Below are 24,448 nucleotides of genomic sequence, written 5' to 3'. Positions count from 1 at the left end.
TCAATGACTGTATAAACAGTATTTAATCTCGCAGCATGCAGCACTCGGACGTTACAATGCATCAATCAACAACTTTGTTTACGTAGCGCATCAATGTACATGGATTGGTGGTTGGTTTAACATTACGTTTGGCAAAAAGTTTCACACAGATGAAACATTTGATCTACCATTATTACAGACACTGATGTGTACTTAAGTGGTATGTGCTGATTTTCTCTAGGCGAGTCAGTCACAGCAACAAAACACTTTCGGAACCCCTTTTTGTTTTTCAACTATTCTATGATGAAGTAAGGAATTCCGTATCACAAGGTATCACAATTTTTACTGATCACGTGGTTGCTATCCGTCACTACCTTAATCAGAAACATTGTTGCTCCTGAGAACAAATCAATCCCCCCTTCCTGCAATTCCAATGTAAAACTTTAACCCACTAATACACTGTACACCTCCTACCGAAACTTTTACACCTCTCTTGAGGCCCTGACAGGACCCATAGGGTCAACATGGGGTGTGAACAAATTTGGTTTGAACGAATTTGAAATTTCATTATACAACACAGCTTCTTCTATACAAGTTATGGCTTTTCTGTTACAGTGGTTCTTGGAGAGATTTTTATAATGTTCCTCTCTATTTGCAAATCATCTCTCCTTAGGAAAGTTTGAATCCCTTTAGCTAAGAATAGTATGTGTCAATATTGACAAAGTGGTTCCATAAAAGAAAAGTTTATGACAAATAGACAAATCCTCACACGAGCCTACAGCTCAGGCAAGATAAAACTTTTCTAGAAAACCAATGGTTCTTTGAAAAAAACTTGCTCATCAGACTTACTGTAAATTCCTTAATTATTTTACAAGAGTACTAAATATTGTGAAATGACTTATAGACGTTAAATAGCGAGAACATGAATTGTGAACGATCTTTTGATCAAGTTTTTGCATTGGCAACATAAAAATATGAGTGATCCTTCTCACAGAATTACATAATTTCTTCGAATATATATAGGAATCTACACTACCCTTTAGAGGGATTTTCTTAACATTCCTAAATATTCAATGGTGTATTTCTCTTCCAATTCCAATTGGAGGAGGGGGTGCATTCGATTCATACAAATATTCAAAATCAAAATTGTTGCTATGTAGCTAGCTTCCGCAACTTCACTGGGAATGACCCATTATCGACCCAATCCATTAATGACCCCAATACTTACAGGTCTACACTACTGTTGCTGTCACTTCCTAGCTGTACTGATATCACATTGCTGAAAATACAAAAAGCTGTAAAGTAGTGTTGAATATTCGGGAAACTTTCATAATTGATAACAAGAGGCCCATGGCTCACCTGAGTCACTTTGGCCCATATTTAGAGATTTTCCCTATATATTCGCATGTAAAACTTTGATACATATTGTGGCCCCAACTATAATTGTAACAAATTTGAATCTGCACTATGTCAGTAAGCTTTCATGTAAATGTCAACTTCTTTTGCTAAATGGTTCTTGAGAAGAAAATTTTAAAGATTTTCTCGATACATTTGTATGTAAAACTTTGATCCCCTGTTGAGGGCCCCATCCTACCCCCAGGGGCCATGATTTTAACAAACCTGAATCTACATTATGTCAGGAAGCTTTCATGCATATGTAAACTTTTCTGGCCTAGTAGTTCTTGAGAAGAAGATTTTTATAGATTTTCCCTATATATTTGAATGTAAAACTTTGATCCCCTATTGTGGACCCATCCTACCATCAGGGATCATGATTTTAACAAACTTGAATCTGCACTAAGTCTGGAAGCTTTCATGTAAATTTGTACTTGCCTAGTCCAGAGGTTTTTGAGAAAAACATTTTCCCCATTATATTTGTAATGTAAAATTTGATTCCATATTGAGGCCCCATCCTAAACCCCCGGGCCATGATTTTAATAAACTTGAATCTGCACAATATCAGGAAGCTTTTATGTAAATCTCAGCTTTTCTGGCTCAGTGGTTCTTGAGAAGAAGATTTTTAAAGATTTTCCCATTATATTTGTATGTAAAACTTTGATCCCCTATCGTGGTCCAATCTTAACCCCAAGGGCCATGATTTTCGAAAACTTGAATCTGCACTATGTCAGGAAGGTTTCAGGCATATGTAAACTTCTTTGGCCCAATGGTTCTTGAGAAGATTTTCAAAGATTTTCGCTATATATTTGCATGTAAAACTTTGATCCCTTATTCTGGCCCTATCCTACCTCCAGGGCCCATGATTTTAACTAACTTGAATCTGCACTATGTTAGGAAACTTTCATGTAAATGTCAGTGGTTCTTGAGAAGATTTTTAAAGATTTTCCCTATACATTTCTAGGTAAACTTTGATCCCCTATTGTGGCCCCATCCTACCCCCAGGGGACATGATTTTAACAAACTTTAATCAGCACTATGTCAGGAAGCTTTCAAGTAAATTTCAGCTCTTCTGGCCCTGTGGTTCTTGAGAAGATTTTTAAATGACCCCACTCTATATTTGCATTTTTGTGATTATCTCCCTTTTGAAGGGAAACGGCCCTTCATTTGAACAAACTTGAAAGCCCTTCACCCAAGGATGCTTTTTGCCAAGTTTGGTTGAAATTGGCCCAGCGGTTCTGGAGAAGTTGAAAATGTAAAAAGTTTACGGACAGACCACGGACAACAGACGATCAGAAAAGCTCACTTGAGCTAACAATTAAAAGGCCCACAGGCCTTATTGGTCACCCAAGTACTAGTGAAAAATTATCACTACTCCCAAGGGCTATGAAATCTAGAAAAAAATTCCTGTTCTGAATATCTAAGCTAAATTCTAACATTCAGCAAAATTATACAAGATTGCTACACGTAGCCATGTCCCCACCCGCCGCAAAAAAAAAAAAGTTGAAGCACAAAAGTCCCATAACTCCTGTAAAATTTGTCAAATCAAAATGACGGCACAATATGATCAACTACATATGGTGGCTAACAATCTTACAAAATTTGAACGAAATCCATTGAGCGGTTTCTGAGGAGTTGTGTCCACAAATTGTTCCTAAAGTGTAGCATGTACAATTTCAACAAAGTCCCATAACTCCTGTAAAAATTATCGAATCAAAATGGCAGTGTAATATGATCAACTACAGATGGTGACTAACAATCCTACAAAATATTAACAAAATCAATTCAGCGGTTTCTGAAAAGTTGCTTCCACAAAGTGTTCCTATAGTGTAGCATGTACAAATTTAACAAAGTCCCATAACTCCTGTAAAAATTGTCGAATCAAAATGGCGGTGTAATATGATCAACTACACATGGTGACTAACAATCCTACAAAATATGAACAAAATCCGTTGGGTGGTTTCTGAGGAGTTTGCATCCACAAGGTGAAGTGGGACGGTAGACGGACACCGTTATTTCTATGTCCCCTTCCGCGTTGCGGTGGGGGACAGAAACAAGATGTGTTCTTACAACTTCAATGCCCTCATAAGTGCATACATTGATGAAAGGCATCACATAATACAATAGGTGTATTAATATTAAAACATTAAAAGATATGACTAATTTGGACCCATCCTCAGAGCTGCCAACATTATAAAATGGAAAATAGTAAAGTGGGGGTCACTGCCGCTGGAGATTTTTTTTATGAATAAACATGTAACCTGAGCAATTTTAGGCACATTTCAATTCCAAATTTAATGAATTTAGACATACTAATTGTTATACATTTTACAACTGCAAAAGATCAAATACATCTTTTATTGATTTTACTTTCTAAAACTTGGGTAAAAAATATTGTTACATTAGTATATTGCATAATTTTACAGTTACTGTGTCAGTTATACTGGCAAGTTTTTATATATATATAATTTTAGTTACTGAATCAGTTATTCTGGCAAGTTTTTTTTATGTCATTTTCGCCGTCGTGAGAAATGTTGAAGTTTGTCAAACAGATTGTACACGTATACAAACTCCCCCTTTCTGACTTTGAAACGAATATAGTCCGGCAGCCAAACGCTGATTTTCCAGCTAAGCAGGAAAGTGTGTCCATACAATGAATTTTGGTGTATTATTGTCCTATGGGGTGAGGGCTTTAATAATATGCTTGATGCCACTTTGGCACCTTTGAGCATTTTGAAATATTGACCATTTAATAAATTTTGAAACGAGCGGTTGGGCTTCCTGTGGTGGTTTTTCCATAAAATGTACTTTAAAGCCTAAATGTTTTGATATTTACTTCAATAAATTGTTTTTTTTATTAATAAAAAAGAGAATAAAAGTATTTATTACCTAAAAATACGATCAATGTGGCGGTTTTGTTGCATTAGTTTTTATTAGCTTTAGTTTAGTACCTATGCCCCACTCATCATTTCCAATCCAAGATGGCGGCTCGAATTCTTCTTTCAATGAACTGTAAGTATTCGTGCTTTTATAAACTGAAAATATAAGTTCAAATTGCTGGTACTATCAAAGATAAGAATATGAAATGCTCTAAAATGCAGTAGGCACATCTATTTGAGTTAGTTTTTTATTGCGTTCAGCTTCTTTCGAAGCTTTTTGACATGAATTTTGCCGCTCAGTGCAGTTCGATGTCTTAGCACAATCTTGTAAGTTAAAGTGTTTAAAGTGAGGACAATCTAGCTGGGCCCACTTTACTAAACCACTTTAGTATCCTTAAAGAAACAATATGGACCATGAGTGTTTCTTTAAATGGAAGTTTAACTGCGATAACTCAGAACATCTAAGAGAAGTAGGCCCTACTCGCATCGAGACGATCATAAAGTACAGCAAAGAATATGAAGACGGGGCTCATACAGAGCTTGAAGCAAAGCTTAAATATGATAGTAGCTTAAAATTGAAATGTCATAGAAACTGTGTGTCTAGTTATACTTCGGCAGAACATCTAAAACGACACAAGAAACGTAGCGGTTTGGTCAATGAAGCAGCTCCTATACCCAAGAAAAGACGTCGTTCAAGTACTTCCAGTTTTCAATTTAAAGAACATTGTATTTTTTGTGGAGAAGTCTGTCAGCTACAAAGAGACAAAAAAAAAATCCTAATCGCTGGAGGAAGGCAGTATTATGCAGAACTGCAACAAGATCAAGGCAGAAAACTTTCAAGGAGTCAATTTTAGACACATATATAAAGTGAGATGATGAGCAAGCACATCAAGTTAGAAATCGTGTTGAGGGTGCCCTAAGTGACTTGCATGAAGCAGATGGAAGATACCATGTGGATTGTATGACAAGCTTTATGTCGGCGCGGTCTATCAATGCCGCTGCAAATACGGGTCTAGAAGCAAAGAAAAATAGTGACTCAGCCTTGGATTATGTCATAAATGAGATGTCAAAAAATAATTCACAAATTTGGAACTCGTTACAGATATGGCATCTATATGAGAAGTATGGGGGGGGGGGGGGGGGGGGGGGGGGGGGGGGAAAGATCTAGTTAGAAAGTCGCTTCTTCAAAAGATTAGAGATAATTTTGGAGATAATATAGCTGTTCTTTCATCATCGGGTCTGGCTAGTCTTATTGTTTTCAGAAAAAATGCCTCAGCCCTGCTTAATCTGGTGAACGACTCAGATGAAGACGAGCTAAGTATTCTGACTGATAAACTTGCTAAGACGATAACGAGCGAAATTAAAGAGATCTGCGTAGATAAATCTCGATACAGCATAAGAATTACAAAGGAAAACATTTCAAATTCTAAAAGTTCGACTCTAATGGATCTTCTATGGAAGTTATCACCAAACATGAAGTACACGCTACCAGCGCTTTTGATAGGCAATATAGTTACTAGTATCCTTTCCAATAACCCCACAAATCTTCAAATCGCTCTCGGGAATTTAATCAGAGACTCTAAGTCATTGATTAACCAAATGTATCAATTTGGAGTCACTTGTTCATATGACGAGGTCCTTCGATTCAAGAAATCAGCAGCCTTGGCAGCAACAAACCATATACAGCTCAGTGGGATACATGAAGGTGAAGGTGGACTTATACAGTCTATTGTAGATATTTCGATGCAGACATATCTCAGAATGGGAAGATGAAAACACACTCCCTAGCGATGCTCATTAAGCAGGTACAAAGTACTCCAGTTGAAAATCAAGACACCCCAGAAACAATTCCCAGAATATCAAAGGCAGATATGTCCCAACAAATTGATTTTGACCTTCCAATTCAGCGTTACCAAGGACCAAAGAGAGTACCCAAGCCAGATAATTGCGCAAAGAAATCCGTGCCACCACTCAAAGTTCTCTGTAGCTGCATAATTTCAAAAAAAAAAGAGCAAAGGAACTCGATTTTTTGTTTTTGAGCGCAATTAATAGTGATGACAATTGTCCAGAATTCAATGGTTTCAATACCTCGTTAGTGAGAGAACAGGGACAGGCTTTGAAACCGAAAACCCAAGCTGTATACTTGCCATTAATTGATATGCCACCATCCGACCCTGACACAATGATGACAGCACTTCACGAAACCAAATGATTAACCAACGAAAGAGGTCAGGCAAAAGTGGTCTTTACCAGCGATCAGCAGCTTTACAAGGTAGCTGTCGACGTAAAATGGGCTTATCCAAACGATATCTCCGACGTTATTTTACGACTTGGAGGAATGCACATGCTCATGAGTTTTGTGGGTGCAATCGGATCACTCATGGGAGGTTCTGGCCTGTCTGAAATTTTATCAAGCACGTTTGCCGGTGTATCGAAAATGCTGATAGGCAAAAAGTTTCCACAAAATGTCAGAGCAATGAGGCTGGTAGCTGAGGAGTTATTGAGAAACATCATCAATCGTGAAGATGTAACCAGCATGGAAGATCTTCTAGCACATCTTGACAATGCAGCAAGAAAAAGCAAAACATCCAAGCTCTGGGTGGACTGTTTTATTAAGGCTGTATTTTTAATGATGCTCTACGTAAGGGCTGAGCGGGAAGGTGACTGGCCATGGCATCTTGTTGCAGTGAGAGGAATGCTCCCATACTTTTTAGCTTCAAGCCACGTCAATTATGCCAGATATGGCCTCTATTACCTTCGATCAATGGAGTCTTTACAAGGAGAAGTACTATCAAGCTTCATGAAGGGTCAACATGTTATGCACCACAATCCAGGACTGTGGAACGGCATATGGAGTGATATGTATATTGAGACGACTTTCATGCGCTATGGTCACGGGCCTGGTGGCATCATTGGTTTAACATTAAAGCCAGAAACGCTGAAGACATGGGCCCTTGGTCTACATGTTTGCTGTAAACTGGAAAAAGATACTGCAAATCTTATATCTAACGAGCAAGATACATGTCAACTTTATCACAAAGAAGAAACAAAGTCGAGGATTTAGTCAGACGGAGCTGACAGAGAAAATCTTTCCAAAAAGATTGAGTTGTGTGTTGATCCCCTTGATCCTGCATCTCACCCTCCTTCTCTTTTGAACATTGTGAGTGGTCAGATCGCAAACGACACCGTAAATGTCCACAACGCAGTAGCAATTGGTACCAAGCAGATGCAAGAGTTCGAGAGTGGTTGGACAAAAAAGTTCAACGACACTATTTCCAAGCGAGTCACAACTATCTCAGATAGCAAGAAGCATATCAAAATTGGAACAAAGAAGATATTTGATACTACAGTAATTTACAGCCGAGTTATAGGCATTCAAGCAAGCTCAAGAGACATTGATATCGAGAATGTCTTAAGCCACGAGTTAGCTCCAGTTCCAACTTCAATGTTTGATGATTCCGGTGTATTGAGAATTTGTAAGTCAAAGTCAGACCTCAAGAATCGTCTCTTTAAAGAATCGTCTTCAAGATGTGCACTTTCGTCAATTTCAGCAACAGTTCTAGATGGCTCTGCGGTTTTATGGGTTGTCCACTGGCCAGCTAAAGGGGTTGTTGCTGATTATGTGGAGAATTTTAAGAAGTTCCTGGAGAGGAAGCTACAGCACAGTGATGTTTACCTAGTCTTTGACCGATATAAAGAATACAGTACAAAGAGCGTCACCAGACAGGTTAGAGAATGCGAAGCCAGCAGACCATATCAGTTAACAGAGAGTGTGCCACTTCCTTCACAGAAAGCTGTTCTCACAGTAACAGCAAATAAACAACAGCTGATGTCTATAATTTGCAATAATATAATCAACGATGAAGCATTCTGCCTTAACCATACATCAAGAAACAAGCTGGTTATCACTAGCAGCAGTGACACCCCTACTGAGATCTACAAGGGTGTTGACATACAAAGAAGGGATATTTCAACATCGCACGAAGAAGCGGACAACATAATAGTGCAACAAGCTGTCATGTGCGCAAAATGTCAATCTGGTACCATCGTGGTTGTTGCTGATGACACAGATGTCTTTATTCTTCTCCTTTATCACTATCTACAGGAAAACCTTACATGTCCACTATTCATGACTTTTCCAATTCAGCAACGATCAGTCATCGACATTAAAGCCACTGTTAAAGCTCACCAACCAATCGTTCCTAATTTACCCGCCGCTCATGCTCTATCTGGCTGTGATACTGTTGCAAGCTACTATGGAGTTGGTAAAGGAACTGTACTGAAGACTCTTACTGCATTTCCTGACTCTCTAACAACACTGGGTTGCCTTGATGCTCAGCTTTGTGACGTCATTGACCAGTCAACAAAGTTTGTTGGTATCTGCTACAGCAGCAAAGTCAAAGAAAAGACAATTTCTGGCATCAGGTACAAACTAATTATTTTATTGTTAAGAGTTATTGGGCTGTTAATTTTTTGTTAACGGAAAAATGCTATATAAAATAAATAAATAATTATTATTATTATCAGGTACAAACTCTGGACCACCAAGTTTGGGAATGGTGCCACTACAGCTCCCAAGATCCAGACGCTTCCACCATCAACAGAGGCGTTCGTTTAAAACGTCAAGCGAGCCCATCTTCAAACAGCAATTTGGAAACAAGCTACATCACTTGATCCACCTAATCTCGATCCCCAAGAGTATGGATATATACGAGACGAATCCTCTAAGACTCTTCTTCCCACTACAGTCCCAGATGGCATTCCATTGGCCCCAGAGAGCGTCATGAAATTGATTAAATGTAACTGCAGTGGTGAAGGTCCGTGCAGAACCATAAGGTGCAGGTGTAGCCGTTCAAAATTACCCTGTACTTTGTTTTGTAACTGTGATGGCACAAATGAATGCCTAAATGAACTTACGAAAGCAGTTGCCTCGGAATAACCAAAACATTATTTCAACTTGATACACAAACGATGTACAGCTGTAGCTTTGTATATATGTAAATATAATCCAAACGTAATTCCAATCTAATAATATCGCAAATGCAAATGATGTACCGCTGTAAATATTAACATATTGAGAAAAACGTCCTTTATGACGTCATCCATGCACATTCTAACATTCAGCCTCTTAAATATTTAAAATACCAAATGGAGCTAATTGTGTGCTAGAAAGATGTTGTAACAACAGCTAGTTGCCATCAAAGCTAGAGGAAACCATGTTAGAATACTGATTTACAACTATTGTGACGTCATCAAAAAGAACCCCCCGTAACATTAAATACTCAACGGTGCCAAACCAGCATCAATTTGATTTTCCATTACAAACATGTCTTCAATATGAATTCACCAAAAAACATTGTATTGACGCAATTTCAAGGTATGGTGACCAGGCTGCCGGACTAATAATAATAATAAATTCTTTTATTTAGACAGGATAGCACAATTAGTACAAATGACTAGTTTACTAATAGATGTTTACAGTGTACTTGCATATTGTTTTCGAATTTCTAGCTCCATTAGGTTTTCTTCTTTGGGGGAGTATTGTTGTTATTTCCATCAACACATGCTTTACATTTAGTAGCAGCTGCCATATTGTTTATTTTAAAGCATTAAAATGAACGAGACTCTATATAGATATAGATTATGCAAACAAGCGTAGTAACGACTATAGCTTGCTTATTATAAAAGTAACAAGAGGCCCATGGGCCACATCGCTCACCTGTGTTACCTTGGCCCATATCTGAAGACTTTCCATATATATTTGCATGGAAAACCTTAGTCCCTATTATGGCCCAAATTACCCTTTGCAAACTTGAATCTACACTATGTCAGAAAGCATTCATGTAAATGTCAACTTCTTTGGCCCAATGGTTCTTGAGAAGAAGATTTTTAAAGCTTTTGCCTATATTTGTATGTAAAACTTTGACCCCCCCTCCCCCTTGTGGCCCCATCCTATGCCCCGGGGGCCATGATTTGAACAAACTTGAATCTGCACTATGTCAGAAAGTTTTCTTGCAAATATCAGCTTTCCTGACTCAGTGGTTATTGAGAAAAAGATTTTAACTATATATTTGTATGTAAAACTTTGATCCCCCGTGGCCCCATCCTACCCCCGGGGGCCATGATTTGAATAAACTTGAATCTGCACTATGTCAGAAAGTTTTCATGTAAAAATCAGCTTTTCTGACTCAGTGGTTCTTGAGAAGAAGATTTTTAAAGATTTTCCCTTTATATTTGTATGTAAAACTTTGATCCCCTATTGTGGCCCCATCCAACCCCCGGGGCCCATGATTTGAACAAACTTGAATCTGCATTATGTCAGGAAGCTTTCATGTAAATCTCAGCTTTTCTGGCTTAGTGGTTTTTAAGAAGAAGGTATTTAAAGTTTTTCCCTATATATTTGTGTGTAAAACTTTGACCCCCCCCCCCCTCCGGGGCCCCATCCTATCCCCGGGGGCCATGATTTGAACAAACTTGAATCTGCGCTATGTCAGAAAGTTTTCATGTAAAAATCAGCTTTTCTGACTCAGTGGTTCTTGAGAAGAAGATTTTTAAAGATTTCCCCTATATATTTGTATGTAAAACTTTGATCCCCCCTTGTGGCCCCATCCTACCACCGGGGGCCATGATTTGAACAAACTTGAATCTGCAATATGTCAGGAAGCTTTCAGATAAATTTAAGAAGATTTTTAAATGACCCCACCCTATTTTTGCGATTATCTCCCCTTTGAAAGGGACATGGCCCTTCATTTGAACAAACTTGAAAGCCCTTCACCCAAGGATGCTTTTGGCCATGTTTGGTTGAAATTGGCCCAGTGGTTCTGGAGAAGAAGTCGAAAATGTGAAAAGTTTACAGACGGACAGACAGATGACGGACAAAAAGCGATCAGAAAAGATCACTTGAGCTTTCAGCTCAGGTGAGCTAAAAACCAATGACGGACAGCTCTAAAAATTTTGAAATGTCAAATAAGCGAAAATCGGAAGATGTACAGTGAAATCGGAAGTCGTATTTTTGGCCCTAAAATCGTAAGCCTTACGCCAAAATCGTGAGGGTTGGCAGCTCTGCATCCTAGAGTCAAAACCCTGGGTTGTGAAATTCCCCATTCTTTGTACATCTTTTTCTGCTATTCCTTAGTATGCATTTAGATTTTCTACAGTATTAGCAAACTCAAACATAAACACTATATACTAAGTTTGGCCCCACCCTGGGGTCAGAACCCCTACCCCGGGGATCATGAAATTTACAATTTTGGTAGAGGCCTTCCTGCTCTATATCACAATGCATTTAAGTTTTTTTTTAAACATGTGGTTCTTGAGAAGAAGATTTTTGAAAATTGGTCAATTCTGGGCGGTCTTTGCCCCACCATTAAGGCCCCAGGGGTGCTGGGATCCTGAAATTTACAATTTATGTCCCCCTTGTTCATACAGTGAAACTTCTTCAAACCGGCCCCTCAGAAAACTAGGGCTGGGTATCGTTTTGAAAATTTCCATTCGATACCTATCACAATACAGAGAGACGATTTGCAATACATATTGACAATACAATATATTTACATTTACACTTAATTTTGAGGATTAAAATGATTAAATAATGACAAAAATAAAGCTTCACCCATTCTTTTTGTTTCATTTGCATACAGTGTCTGTAGATAGCCAGAGATAATTTCTAACCATGTGGGAATGAAGACACAATGCAGCAGTGGACACATATATTGCTCATTATCTTATCATATTTTATTTTATTAACACATGTAGAACAAAAAATGTAGAGGAGATATTTATCTACACACTAGTATAAAATTAATTCATTTATTACCAGTAATAAACAAGATATTTAGCTGTGATTATTCAAATTCATGAATGTTTTCATGTTCACTGACATATTTCTGGACAGTTTTTCATTTTTGAAAGACAATTTTACATGTTTTTGACATGCCATTTTTCAAAGCAGTTGTTGTCAATGCACAGAAAAATTTTGCACTGCTTACATTTAATATAGACTTCATGTCTCTTGTTTTCTGAGGCATACTGTTTACATTTTCCTCTTTTTTCATTTTTCATGGGCCAGTGAGCAACGCCTGCATTGTCAATATTTGACTGGGCTTTTCTTTTTCTTGATCCTCTGAATCTTCCAATAAGATGTCGGCTCAATTGCATTCTAAAGCTCAGCTGGGTCCTGGACACTTGTCTGCCACTTTTTGTTGAAATACGATGATTTGCTGACTCCTTCATGCAGATGAACGCATTTACAACACACAGGTCCACCAGAAACCAAAGAAGATATTTCCATCATTTCTTGGACTTCCTGGACGTTGAGTACTGCATCCTCAACTGATCTGCACGGTCAACGCCAAACATGTATCGATTGTAGAGTTGTCCTATGACTGTGCATGGAACCTCCATCACTGTCCCATCCTTTTGCTTACGCCGAACATGAATTTTCTCTTCGGGATCACAGTTAGTGGACAGATAAAACACAGTTTTCTTGTCTTTCCATGCAGTAGCACACAATTCATTTTTCTGCATTATTTTGTAGTCGCCTCTGTTTTTGAATTTGCAGCTTTTGATGGATTCAGGCATCCCTTTTCTGTTGGCTCGAACTGTCCCACAACAATACACGTCCTCAGCATATAAATCTGTAAAAAGCTTTGGCGAAGAAAAGAAATTGTCCACATACACATGGTGTCCTTTGAGTATGATTTTCCTCGCCAGATCTTTAACAACCCTTGATCCAAGGCCTTCCTCTACTGATCCACCCTCTACTTTCCCCGTATAAATTTGGAACTCATGACAGTAGCCATTTTGAGGTGAAGCTCGTTCCCACACTTTGATGCCAAATTTCGTAGGTTTAGCCGGGAGGTATTGCTTAAATGACAACCTGCCTTTGTACGCTATCATTCCCTCATCGATACTTTGCTCTCGGAAAGGATTGTAATTTGACAAGCATTTATCCAATACACAATCCAAAACTGTATGTGGCAGAGTTTGTCATGGCCTGGAGTTCTTCGAGGGGGGTTCTGTGAATCATCATTGCAGTGCAAGTATTTGGAAATTTGTTCGAAGCGAGATCTTGGCATAATTTCAGGTATAGAGGAATTTACAAAGGGCCACATACTAGTCCAGGCTAGTGAATATGATGGAATTTGAACTACAGAAATGTACATACATATTCCAAAATAGGCTTTCATTTCCTAAACCCCTACCTCTTTCCAATGACGGTTAGGTTTGGTTTCTTGTTGTTTCGTCGCGTACGCGTTCGTTTCTGTGACCATAATTTGGAATAATTCTTCAGTAAAGAATTGTATAAAAAAATCAAGCTCATTCTTCTCTGATCCAAGTAGGAAAGTTGCCCCTACAGGCTCCGTAAATGGTTTGTTGAGTGGTTTCCTCAAAACAGGACGCCATGCCAAGTCTTCATCGTCACTTTCCGATTCCGAGCTAGAATTAGACGGTGAAAGGTCTGGTGTAGACACTGGGGACACAGAAATGTCACTTCCAATATCAGGAACTTCAATACCTTCATTCGTATTTTCAAAATATCCCCATGAAAACTCTGAACTACTCTCGCTGTCTCCGTCTGCCATGTTTTCCTCGCGTGGTTTTCTCAAAATATCGATCGCATTTCAAGCATGCATGCAAATGGGGATTTCCGTGTGCTATATATGGTAAATCCTGACATAAATAGACTGTGTCAACATTTGTTTTGGTCTCTGTCATTGGTGTTTTAGATCATATGACTACGTTTCTGACCAATCACAACTTGTTTAACGTAGGCAAAAAATCCACATATATGCGTCTTCAAGTATACAAACATGGCTGCCAATGACGTATATCTGCGGTTGTAAGGATACAGCGTGTTTAAATATAGCCGCAGATATGCGAGTCTGAGGATAGCGTAGGGTAAAATGCGGTTCTTGAAAAGAAATTTTTTAAAAATTGGTCAATTTTGGGCAGTTTTTACCCCACTTCCAAGGCCAAGTGCTGGAGTCCTGAAATTTACAATCTATGTCCCCCTTGTCCCAGAGATGCTTCATACCAAATTTGAAAAGAACTGGACTGGTAGTTATCAAGAAGTTAAATATGTTCAATTGTTAACGCATGATAGACGACAACCAATTGCAACCTAACTTTGGGGAAAAGTGCCTCCCTTCCTTTTCAATATTGGAAAAAGTGGCCTGAGAACCAGATAAAAATTTTTTTAGGGCCTGAACACTATTTTGGCAGATAAATATTTCCATCATTTGATGAATGTTAATCTAGTTTCATGTACAGCAAATTTGTCTCTTTTTCACCAGTGTGGTTTTACTCTACAGTAAACCCCCCCCCCCCCCCCCCCCCTATGAACTTACTTTGCCTTTGCATGAGTCAGTATGTGAGACTTTAGATTAGTGGACTGCGCAAACTTTTTGTTACAGCCATCAAACGGACAGACATAAGGACGATCACCAGTGTGAATCCTGACATGAGTGCGCAGGTTGAAATCCAAGGAAAATCTCTTTCCACATCCCTCAAAAGTACACTGAAAATAAACATGACTCTCTGATTATGAAGTATGAGAAAGTTCTATAAAGATTAATTAGATTATTATGGAACACATACTGTACATAAGAAATAGTATTGATCATATGTATTCTCTATATTGTACACTGGTATAGGGTGTTTTCATCTACAATTTGAGAAACATTAAATAAATCACAATGTCCATTGTACATGCACAGCAAATCTTTTAAGCTTTGAACTAATGCAGGCAACTTTCTTGAACTCGGACGTGTCAAATACTCGGGACATGTCGAAGTGAGCCGCTAGTTCCGGTCATATTCTAGAAACCTCGAGTATCTCATGCAGGAAAACTGTGAATACTCCGTTTAAAATTTCAGTCATAAGCCCAATATTTACTTGATTTATATAGCAATCGGGCAAATATTTCACATAATGGTATAACAAGTGGTAGATTTTCATTTCCAATCTAGCGTACCTGGCACTTCTTAAAGTTTGTCGAAATTCACACCTTCAAATACACCGGCCTTGATTCCCTGATCTTTGATTTTGTTAAATAAACAACAACTTGGGTTTCATTAATTAACCACACACGATCCTGCATGTTGACAGATTGGGTATAATAATTAATTCAGAGGGCTTACTAAACAAGATCAACGCCAAACTATGCGTTATAAAACAAAAGTGTTAGGGGCGATAATTCCCAGAATAGTCGTGCGTTTGAAAATGAAAGTGTTAGGGGCGATAATTCCCAGATTAGTCGGCTCAACGCAAATCGAAAGTAGTAATCGAAAAATGTACAGTCGTTAAATAGAGGTAAAATTAAAATATATAGAGTAACGTCTTGGGGGGAACTTTTTATGGTCACATACGACAGTCGCTTAATACAGTGGGTCGCTATGGCAGTTTTGACTGTATGCACCCAGGGGTGCATGAGCCGAGTTGCATGGGATACATTGTAAAGTCAGGAATGATGTGGCATATTTATAATTGTGAAGAACTAATTTCAGTTTTAAACTTTTCGAGTTAACTGTCCAGAAACCATATTTGTCTGAAGTTTTCAATCTATTTTCGGTCACCAAACCAATAGCCGAGTTCAACTTCGTTGCAACTCGACTAAAAATCAACATACTGGGAGCAAATTTGAAATTGATCAGTAACTTGTTATGGCAAAGCAATGTACCAAATATAAAATAACAAGAGATGTTTGTAAAACACATATGCCCCCCCCCCCCCCCCCATGGTGCAAAATTGAAAAGGGTTATACACACACACATCATTTAATTGAGAGTAGTATCATCAATGCAAAATGTTGAGCAGACAACATCTTCCTATGTCAAGAGTGGATTGACCAGTAGTCATCTTCTCCTGAAAATGTACCAGTGTACCAAGTTTGATGTCTGTCAAGCAAAGGCTTCTCAAGATATTGAGCGGACAGTATATTCCTATGTCCAGTTTGACCCTTGACTATGTGACCTCAAAATCAATAGATGTCATCTTCTCCTGATGATGTACCAGTGTAACAAGTTTGATGTCTGTCAAGCAAAGGGTTCTCAAGATATTGAGCAGACAGAATATTCCCATGTCCAGTTTGACCCTTGACCTTTGACCTCAAAATCAATAGGGGTCTTTTTTTTCTAGAAATATACCAGTGTACCAAGTTTGATGTCTGTCAAGCAAAGGATTCTCGAGACATTGAGAGGGAAATATATTACTATGTCCAGTTTGACCCTTGACCATGTGACCTCAAAATCAATAGGGGTCATCTACTTCTTAAGATGTACCAGGGTACCAAGTCTGATGTCTGTCAAGCAAAGCGTTCTCAAGATATTGACCGGACAGTATATTCCTATGTCCAGAGTAGATTGAACCTTGACTTTTAACCTTTTGGCCTGAAAAACAATACGGGTTCTCTTCTTTTCATAACCAACCCACATATGAAATATCATTACGATCAAGTGAATGGTTCTCAAGATATTGAGCGGACATGTGGTCTACTGACAAGTGCAAACCAAGATGCCCCTCTTCTTTGAAGGGGGTCATAAATATCTGCAAGAACATAGAAAAAAAATCAATATATGCACCCAGGGGTACATGAGCCAAGTTGCATGGGATACATTGTAAAGTCAGGAATGATGTGGCATATTTATAATTGTGAAGAACTAATTTCAGTTTTAAACTTTTCAAGTTACTGTCCAGAAACCATATTTGTCTAAAGTTTTCTATCTATTTTCGGTCACTGTGACCTTGACCTTTGACCATTTTCCTCCAAAATTAATAGGGGTCTTCCTTACCTGGTACCCAACAATATATTAAAGGTTCATTTGATTCGGATTTAAACTTTCTGAGTTATCATCCGGAAACCAAATTTTTCTGAAAATTTCAATCTATTTTCGGTTACTGTGACCTTGACCTTTGACCATTTTTCATTAAAATTAATAGGTGTCTTTCTTACCTGGTACCCAACAATATATCAAAGTTTCATTTGATTAGATTGTAAACTTTTCGAGTTATCATCCGGAAACCAATTGTTGAAACCCACCCACCTGCATCACCAAACTCGGCTAAAAAGTGCAGAAAACTGGACTGACGGACGGAGCGCAAACCGAAAGTTCCCTTCAATTTCGTCGGTAGCAGGCTTTCAAGTGACATTTTGCAAAAAATAAGGGCCATTTTTAGGGCAAAATTATAAAAAATAAAATAATAAGGGCCTTTTTAAGGATTTTAAAGGGCTTTTTAGACAAAAATAAGGATTAAATTTACAAATCAAAAGGAAAGAAAAAATGTTTTACTCACCATTTGCAAGAGCAATAATACAAAAACTAAATTACCCACTCAGAAGATCATACCAGTGGTCATCAACAGCCATATTCGGCATTCAGCACAAACCATGATATAATTCAGGTGGACTCCCATTGCTCACAATCAATGCTGAATATAGCTGATAACCATCAAGATGTCTTCTGAGATGTATATTTAATCAACATATTCATTTTCTGAAAGTATACTAAGACTAAATTTGAATAAATTCCAACACTTACTTTGTCAAATTTATTAAAACTTTCAAAATTTGAAAATGTAGGAATTTCAACTAAAGAAGTAGGTACAGTTTCTAAAGTCATTTGGCCCAAAATATCGATGATTTCTTTTGGAGCTCAAACCCTGGCATTCAAATAAGGAATGGATTAGCAAACCTAAAATCCGCTCAGTCAATGATTTGTGTCATATGACGAGAGAAGTTGGCATAAAATTGCAAAAATGCCATTTTCAATGAAAATATCCACAAATTCAGGTGGTTTTCTTTTCAGAAAACATACAGCGCATGCGTCGAGCAAATTCATATTCAAGTATGTTTTTCATCTTAAAATAATACACTATATCATTTTTATTTTGCTCGACAAATGCACACATCTTTTCCTGAGCAATAATCTGTATGATATTTGAGAGTTTTCAGGCTTATTTTGAAAACAGGCGGGAAATGTCTTATTCATGATGTCATATTGCTATCCAATTAGAAATATCATTCTGATTTTGTTGACATAGTACACCTGGCATATATTTTGCTTTCTTAAAACGCTTATTAAGGTTAATTCCAGACACATTTTATAGAGAGAAAATTTTTGGGCCTTTTTATGTATACAATCGTACCTTGTTCTTTAATGAATTCCTACACTTACTTTATGTCAAATTTATTAAAACTTTCAAAATTTGAAAATGCAGGAATTTCAACAAAAAATTAGGGCTTTATTAGGATTCTAAAGCTCAAATAAGGAAAATAAGGGCTGTTGTAGAAAAATAAGGAAAACAAGGGCCTGCTTGAAAGCCTGCGTTAGGGGACTAAAAAAATAAAGTAAACATTTTTACAGATTTCCAATTTTATTTCAATCAGGCCATAATATCCAGGCGGCGGCTATGTTACGATGATACATTCTTCTAATATTGTCGGTGTTACATTTTTCAAAGAAATTTTATATAGAATTTACTTTACGGTTATTTCTTGACACAATATAGTTTCACTCTATCAAATAAAAATTTAATCATATGTAAAAGAACATTTTTGAATACAGAGATTTCGGCAATTCTTGTTTGGAGAGCTTGATGTAACTGAGGACACAATCAATCTAAACAGATCGACATTTATAAACCCTGTGTCAATGTAGCATTGTTCAATATTTACAACTTAAAAGAAATTCAATTTTTATTACTTTTTAAACAACCCGAATCTGTGTTATAAATGTTCAAGAAACATCTTTAAATCTACAACAAAGTTTGCAATCACAAAAATGAGTGACGTAACATGTGGAGGACACCCCTACTACTTTCGTCTCGTCCACTGTTTTCTTGGAATTGATCCAACACGTGCACGTCTCTACCAAAAATGAAAGCGATGACCAAACAATGTCGTAAAAACAGGATGTTTGTCACCTGGTCATTCATTTGTTTCATATTTGGCATGTTTAGACAGACGTAACGTTTTGACATGAAAACGTAAATGAAATTAGGATGATTATTTTTTAAACAATTAATTTAGATTTTGATACCCCACTGTTCTTCATACAGTATTACGACATCTATACTTGCTACAAATAGAACACATTGATGGAAGTTTTTCCTCATGTATCTAAACAAAGCGGTAAGAGAGTTGTAACAAAATTGACACGAAATGTTACATCCCCGAGCATTAAAAAATATCGTTAATTTTTAAATAAAAAATCAATATATGCACCCAGGGGTGCATGATCAAGTTGCATGGGATACATTGTAAAGTCAGGAATGATGTGGCATATCTATAATTGTGAAGAACTAATTTCAGTTTTAAACTTTTATAGTTACTGTCCAGAAACCATATTTGTCTAAAGTTTTCAATCTATTTTCGGTCACTGTGACCTTGACCTTTGACCTTTTTTCTCCAAAATCAATAGGGGCCTTGCTTTGCTAGTATCCAACAATACATCCAAGTTTCGTTTGATTCAAATTAAAAAAAATTCGAGTTATCCTCCTGAAACCAATTTTTTTAAAAAAAAATTTCAATCTATTTTCGGTTACTGTGACCTTGACCTTTGACCTATTTTCTCCAAAATCAATAGGGGTCTTCCTTACCTGGTACATAACAATATCTTTGAGTATCATTTGATTTGGATTTAAACTTTCTGAGTAATCAACTGGAAATCAAATATTTCTGAAATTTTCATTCTATATTCGGTCACTGTGACCTTGACCTTTGACCATTTTCTCCAAAATTAATAGGGGTCTTCCTTACCTGGTAACCAATAATATATCAAAGTTTCATTTGATTCGGATTTAAACTTTCTGAGTTATCATCTGAAAACCAAATTTTTCTGAAATTTTCAATCTATTTTCGGTCACTGTGACCTCGACCTTTGACCATTTTTCTCCATAATAGGGGTCTTCCTTACCTGGTATATAACAATATATCAAAGTTTCATTTGATTAAATTGTAAACTTTTCGAGTTATCATCCAGAAACCAATTGTTGACGCCCAACCGCCCGCATCACCAAACCAATAGCCCAGTTCAACTTTGTTGCAACTCGGTTAAAAATATTGATATCTTCTTAACTGGCACATTTAAAGGAAAGATATTTTGATATTGAAAATACAATCAAGAAAATTGGGTAGAATGATTATATGTGAAGCCGATGACGCGTCATTTCTGCAGGTGATGAAAAAAAAATGTCACAGATAATGTCCACTAATTTGCAACAAAAACAATCGTAAAAAAGTTAAATACTTCACTGACAATCTTTGAAACATCATTAGTTATCAAATATGAGCATTACGAAATTGATTAGTTAGTTTATTCATGAAAATTGTGAAACAATGGAAAATCAACAGCGATTTAGATAGACGTTGGTGATGGGACATCGGTTCACTTTCATAATCGATCATTGGTTGGAATCGGTTGCTGCTTCCGATTATAATCGGATGTTACATTTTTACTACATTATCAATTAGCTAATATCAATAACTCAATATGTTTTCTATGTTGTCTTGATGCTTTTGCACTTTCTATATAAGCACCTTATAGTTCATAATCACCTTAGCTTTGTGCTGGTTGGATAGTTGGATATATAACTAGCTTATAATTATGATGGATGCCATTGGAAGGTGAGATGCATATCCATATTGAATCTTACACGGAGATCAGAGACGGAAATTTAACTATATATCATTCAAAATTAAAACATAAAAAAGTACTAGTGCAGATTTGTTTTTTATTCAATACAAAGCATTACATTTCTTAAACAAATAGTTAACAGCTCTTTCTAGGAGAGAAATAGCAAGGTAAACTAAACACCAGTATGATGTAAAACTCAGCATTTTAATCTAAATCTCTACTTTCTCTGGCTTAAGCATAATATTATTCAATTTCTCACCAAAATTTACTCATGTTTTTGTTCAAAAAAAATAAACAAATCTACATTATCTGCACTCAGCCTACTTCTCTTTTTTGACACCAACCCACCCGCAAGAGAAAATACTCTATCTGATGACACACTACTAGCTTGAACACATAAAATCTTTTTTGCAAGAACTGCTAATCTGGGAAAAAACATTTCATTTTTCTGCCACCACTCTAGAACTGTGAGCCCTTTGTCATCTTCTTTCAGTGCCATCCCCAGGTAATGTCTGGTCTCTTCATAATACTAGAATATAGTAAAGTATGTTCAAGAAAATTCGGAATTTAATATCAAGTTGCATATGATGCGATCGTAAGAAATGATAGTTATGGCACTCTGAATAAATCAGCAATGTATATGATAGAAAAAATATTATACATTTGAAACAAGAATATCGTGTACATGATTCTGGTGTATTGCACTAAAAAATGCGCGCCACATGTCAAAGTATGAAAAAATAAACTTACCAGTGTTGGTGTATTCCTTATAGCATATACGGCACACGGTTTTATTTAGATTTAGGTTTGTTTTACTTGGAGGTCAATTGATATCTACCTTCCGAAATACTTCCATACTTCTGACTTCTTTTTCACGCCCGGGTGATCATATATTCCATTGTTTGACGCCATTTTTTTCCTGGCACAGGTAAAACGATAACGGAAATGGTCTAATTCCGGAATGCGCTCTATGAGATGTGTGGATCCGATGATCGATTATGAAAAAAAATAATCGATCATCGGAATCGGTAGTTTTTTTCTCGCCGTTAATCGATGTTTTCTGATTATCAGTACAACACTAATAGACGTAACGCAAATTCCTTGACAGCGAATTTTGGATCTTATGGGAAAATGTGATGAGAATGTTCTTTTTACTATAAACTTGCTGTTATGTGAAAATGAGTTGGAGTATCTCTGAGGTCGTTGTGAGTTTGTTTTATCTCTACAATGAAGCTGTTAAGGAACAAACCTGGAAGGGTTTCTCTCCTGTGTGAACCAGCTGATGTCGTTTCAATTTGGAACTTTCCACAAATGCTTTGCCACACTCGGCACATACATGTACTCGTGGACCATGAGTATGAAGATGTTTTCTCATGGCTGAGTTGTCTCGGAACATCTTACTGCAACCCTGTGACAGAAAGGCATATGCAGTTAGGGCTAAAATGATTCGCTACCCTCTTGATATGACACATATTGCAATGCTTGTGCCACAAATTAAACATTTTCAAGATACATTTCATGGAATAAGTAATAACACTGAAGAAAAAAATTGAATTCAGAAGATTCACAGCCATAATTTTATAAGTAAAATGTTTCCAAAACGCTAAATGGTAAGATGCTAGTGGTCTCTGTAGTTTAAACTACGTACACTTATTATTGTTTGATAATTAACACCCTGGACATTTTTTTAAACTGTTTTGTCCTTCATGCATGTAAAGACAAGAGCCCCACAGGCCTCATCGGTCACCTGAGTACTAGTGAAAAAGTATCACTACTCCCACAGGCCTCATCGGTCACCTGAGTACTAGTGAAAAAGTATCACTACTCCCACAGGCCATGAAATCTAGAAAAAAAATTCCTCTTCTGAATATCTAAGCTAAATTCTAATGTTCAGCAACAGTATAAAACAAGATGTGTTCTTAAAACTTCAATGCCCTCAAAAAAGCATACACTGATGAATAGTGATGTACTAATTATCGCCGACTTTCGATTATCGGTCGCTATAACTGAAACGATGTGAATAATCGATTGTCATTTTGAAAATCGAAAATCGCCGACAATTTTTTTAATAATACGAATATTCCTGCCGGACTTAACTAAAATCAAAATGGCTGACGAAACTGAATCATCCGATAAGATTGAATTTGAATACTGTTTAATGTCCCGCTCGAGAATATTTCACTCATATGGAGACGTCACCATTGCCGGTGAAGGGCTGCAAAATTTAGGCCTATGCTCGGCCCTTAAAGTCTTTGAGAAGGGAGGGATCTTTATACCATACCTGCTGTGACACGGGGCCTCGGATTTTGTCTCTTACAGCAAGTAAGACTCTATTTTAACCCTGATCCCACAAGAACAACAACAAAAGTCAAGAGATCTACCTCTATCCCGGGAAAACTAAATTGAAAGTATCAGATTATTAACTTCAAATTTCTAATGATTTTAGATGTCTCCATTAGTGAAAAATTCTCCCTCTCTCCGAGAGAGAGAGAGAGAGAGAGAGAGAGAGAGAGAGAGAGAGAGAGAGAGAGAGACTTTAAACAAGATACGATCAATCAATCTGATGATTTTATTCTAATTAACTTAATATTTAGGGTAAAAAAGTAAATTCATATATTTATGCCATAAATTTGAAATGAATAAAATTCGATTATTTTTCGATTAATCAATCGAAAAGGTGGATCCGATTAATCCGATCATCGATTATTTTTTTTTATTCCTGATTGTCCATCACTACTGATGAAGGCTTTAAAGGACACATCTCGTGTTTTCAAAGTATACAGAATTATATGCATTTTGTCTTCCTTGTGCTTATAGAAATTAATTGTAATAGTTGATTTGCTGAAGTATTGCGATAATTAGCCACAATACGGACTGAAATCTAAGCCCCGATTTCAAAAAGCCTAGTTAATTAGATAGGTAGTCACGTGGTACAGTGACGTCATATGCGACCTTCGTCGATCAACTTGTTGTAAAAGTAGTGTTAGATATTTTTAAAAACTCGGGTTTTAGGGGCCTAATTTATTTACCATGGATAACATTTATTTCGATGTTGACAAATTTCCCGAGTCTTATATCTTTTAGCCACCAGTGCATACAAATAGCGACCCAAATGTAGCGAGGAAAGCGAGTATGAAATCTGCATAAATTTGCGAGTAAATAATGTTTACATGGGATCACTGTTTAAACACTATTTAGTAATGCCATTTCTGTAAACAACTGTAATTAGCGTTGTTGCTTTTCTAAAATAAACAGTGCAATTATTATTAAATTTATTTTTGGAGAAGTTAGATAGGCCTAAATTATATGATACGATTATGTATCATTGACAACTAGGCCTACTGTCACGGGTGCAATTCGAAATAATAATAATAAAAATTATCAAACTTATTGTGAAAATCACAATACTTTTAAATTATTTTATTCAAGCAATTCTATTAAACATTATTTTTTTTATCTACACGTTATTACTTAGGAAGTGGGAGCGCGGTGTGTTAAAGTTGTTGTAAACACGTACGCGTTCCTTAAAAAAAATGAAAGCATTATAATTCAATTCAAAGT

General features: G+C 36.9%; 1 protein-coding gene across 8 annotated transcripts in view; it reads right to left on the bottom strand.

The window, feature by feature from the left end:
• LOC125648862 (transcriptional repressor protein YY1-like) overlaps nt 1–24,448 on the bottom strand; it is an 89,266-nt gene that overhangs the window by 28,072 nt on the left and 36,746 nt on the right. For 5 of the 8 annotated variants that reach the window (XM_048875886.2, XM_048875890.2, XM_048875891.2 and 2 more), the window contains 3 exons: nt 22,137–22,295; nt 14,603–14,772; nt 1,208–1,258 (listed from right to left, as the gene is read on the bottom strand). In XM_048875886.2, the coding sequence (XP_048731843.2) occupies nt 1,208–1,258; nt 14,603–14,772; nt 22,137–22,295 (380 nt within the window). Of the gene's footprint in view, nt 1–1,207; nt 1,259–4,263; nt 4,410–14,602; nt 14,773–19,775; nt 21,417–22,136; nt 22,296–24,448 lie in introns of those variants that run through there. The other 3 variants (XM_048875892.2, XM_056165028.1, XM_048875888.2) reach the window with 3 other exon arrangements.

The sequence above is a fragment of the Ostrea edulis genome, chromosome 5, assembly GCF_947568905.1.
Source record: "Ostrea edulis chromosome 5, xbOstEdul1.1, whole genome shotgun sequence".
NCBI classification, from domain to species: domain Eukaryota; kingdom Metazoa; phylum Mollusca; class Bivalvia; order Ostreida; family Ostreidae; genus Ostrea; species Ostrea edulis.
The sequence above is the reverse complement of the archived record's forward strand: the minus strand, read 5'-3'. Positions and strand labels throughout refer to the sequence as shown.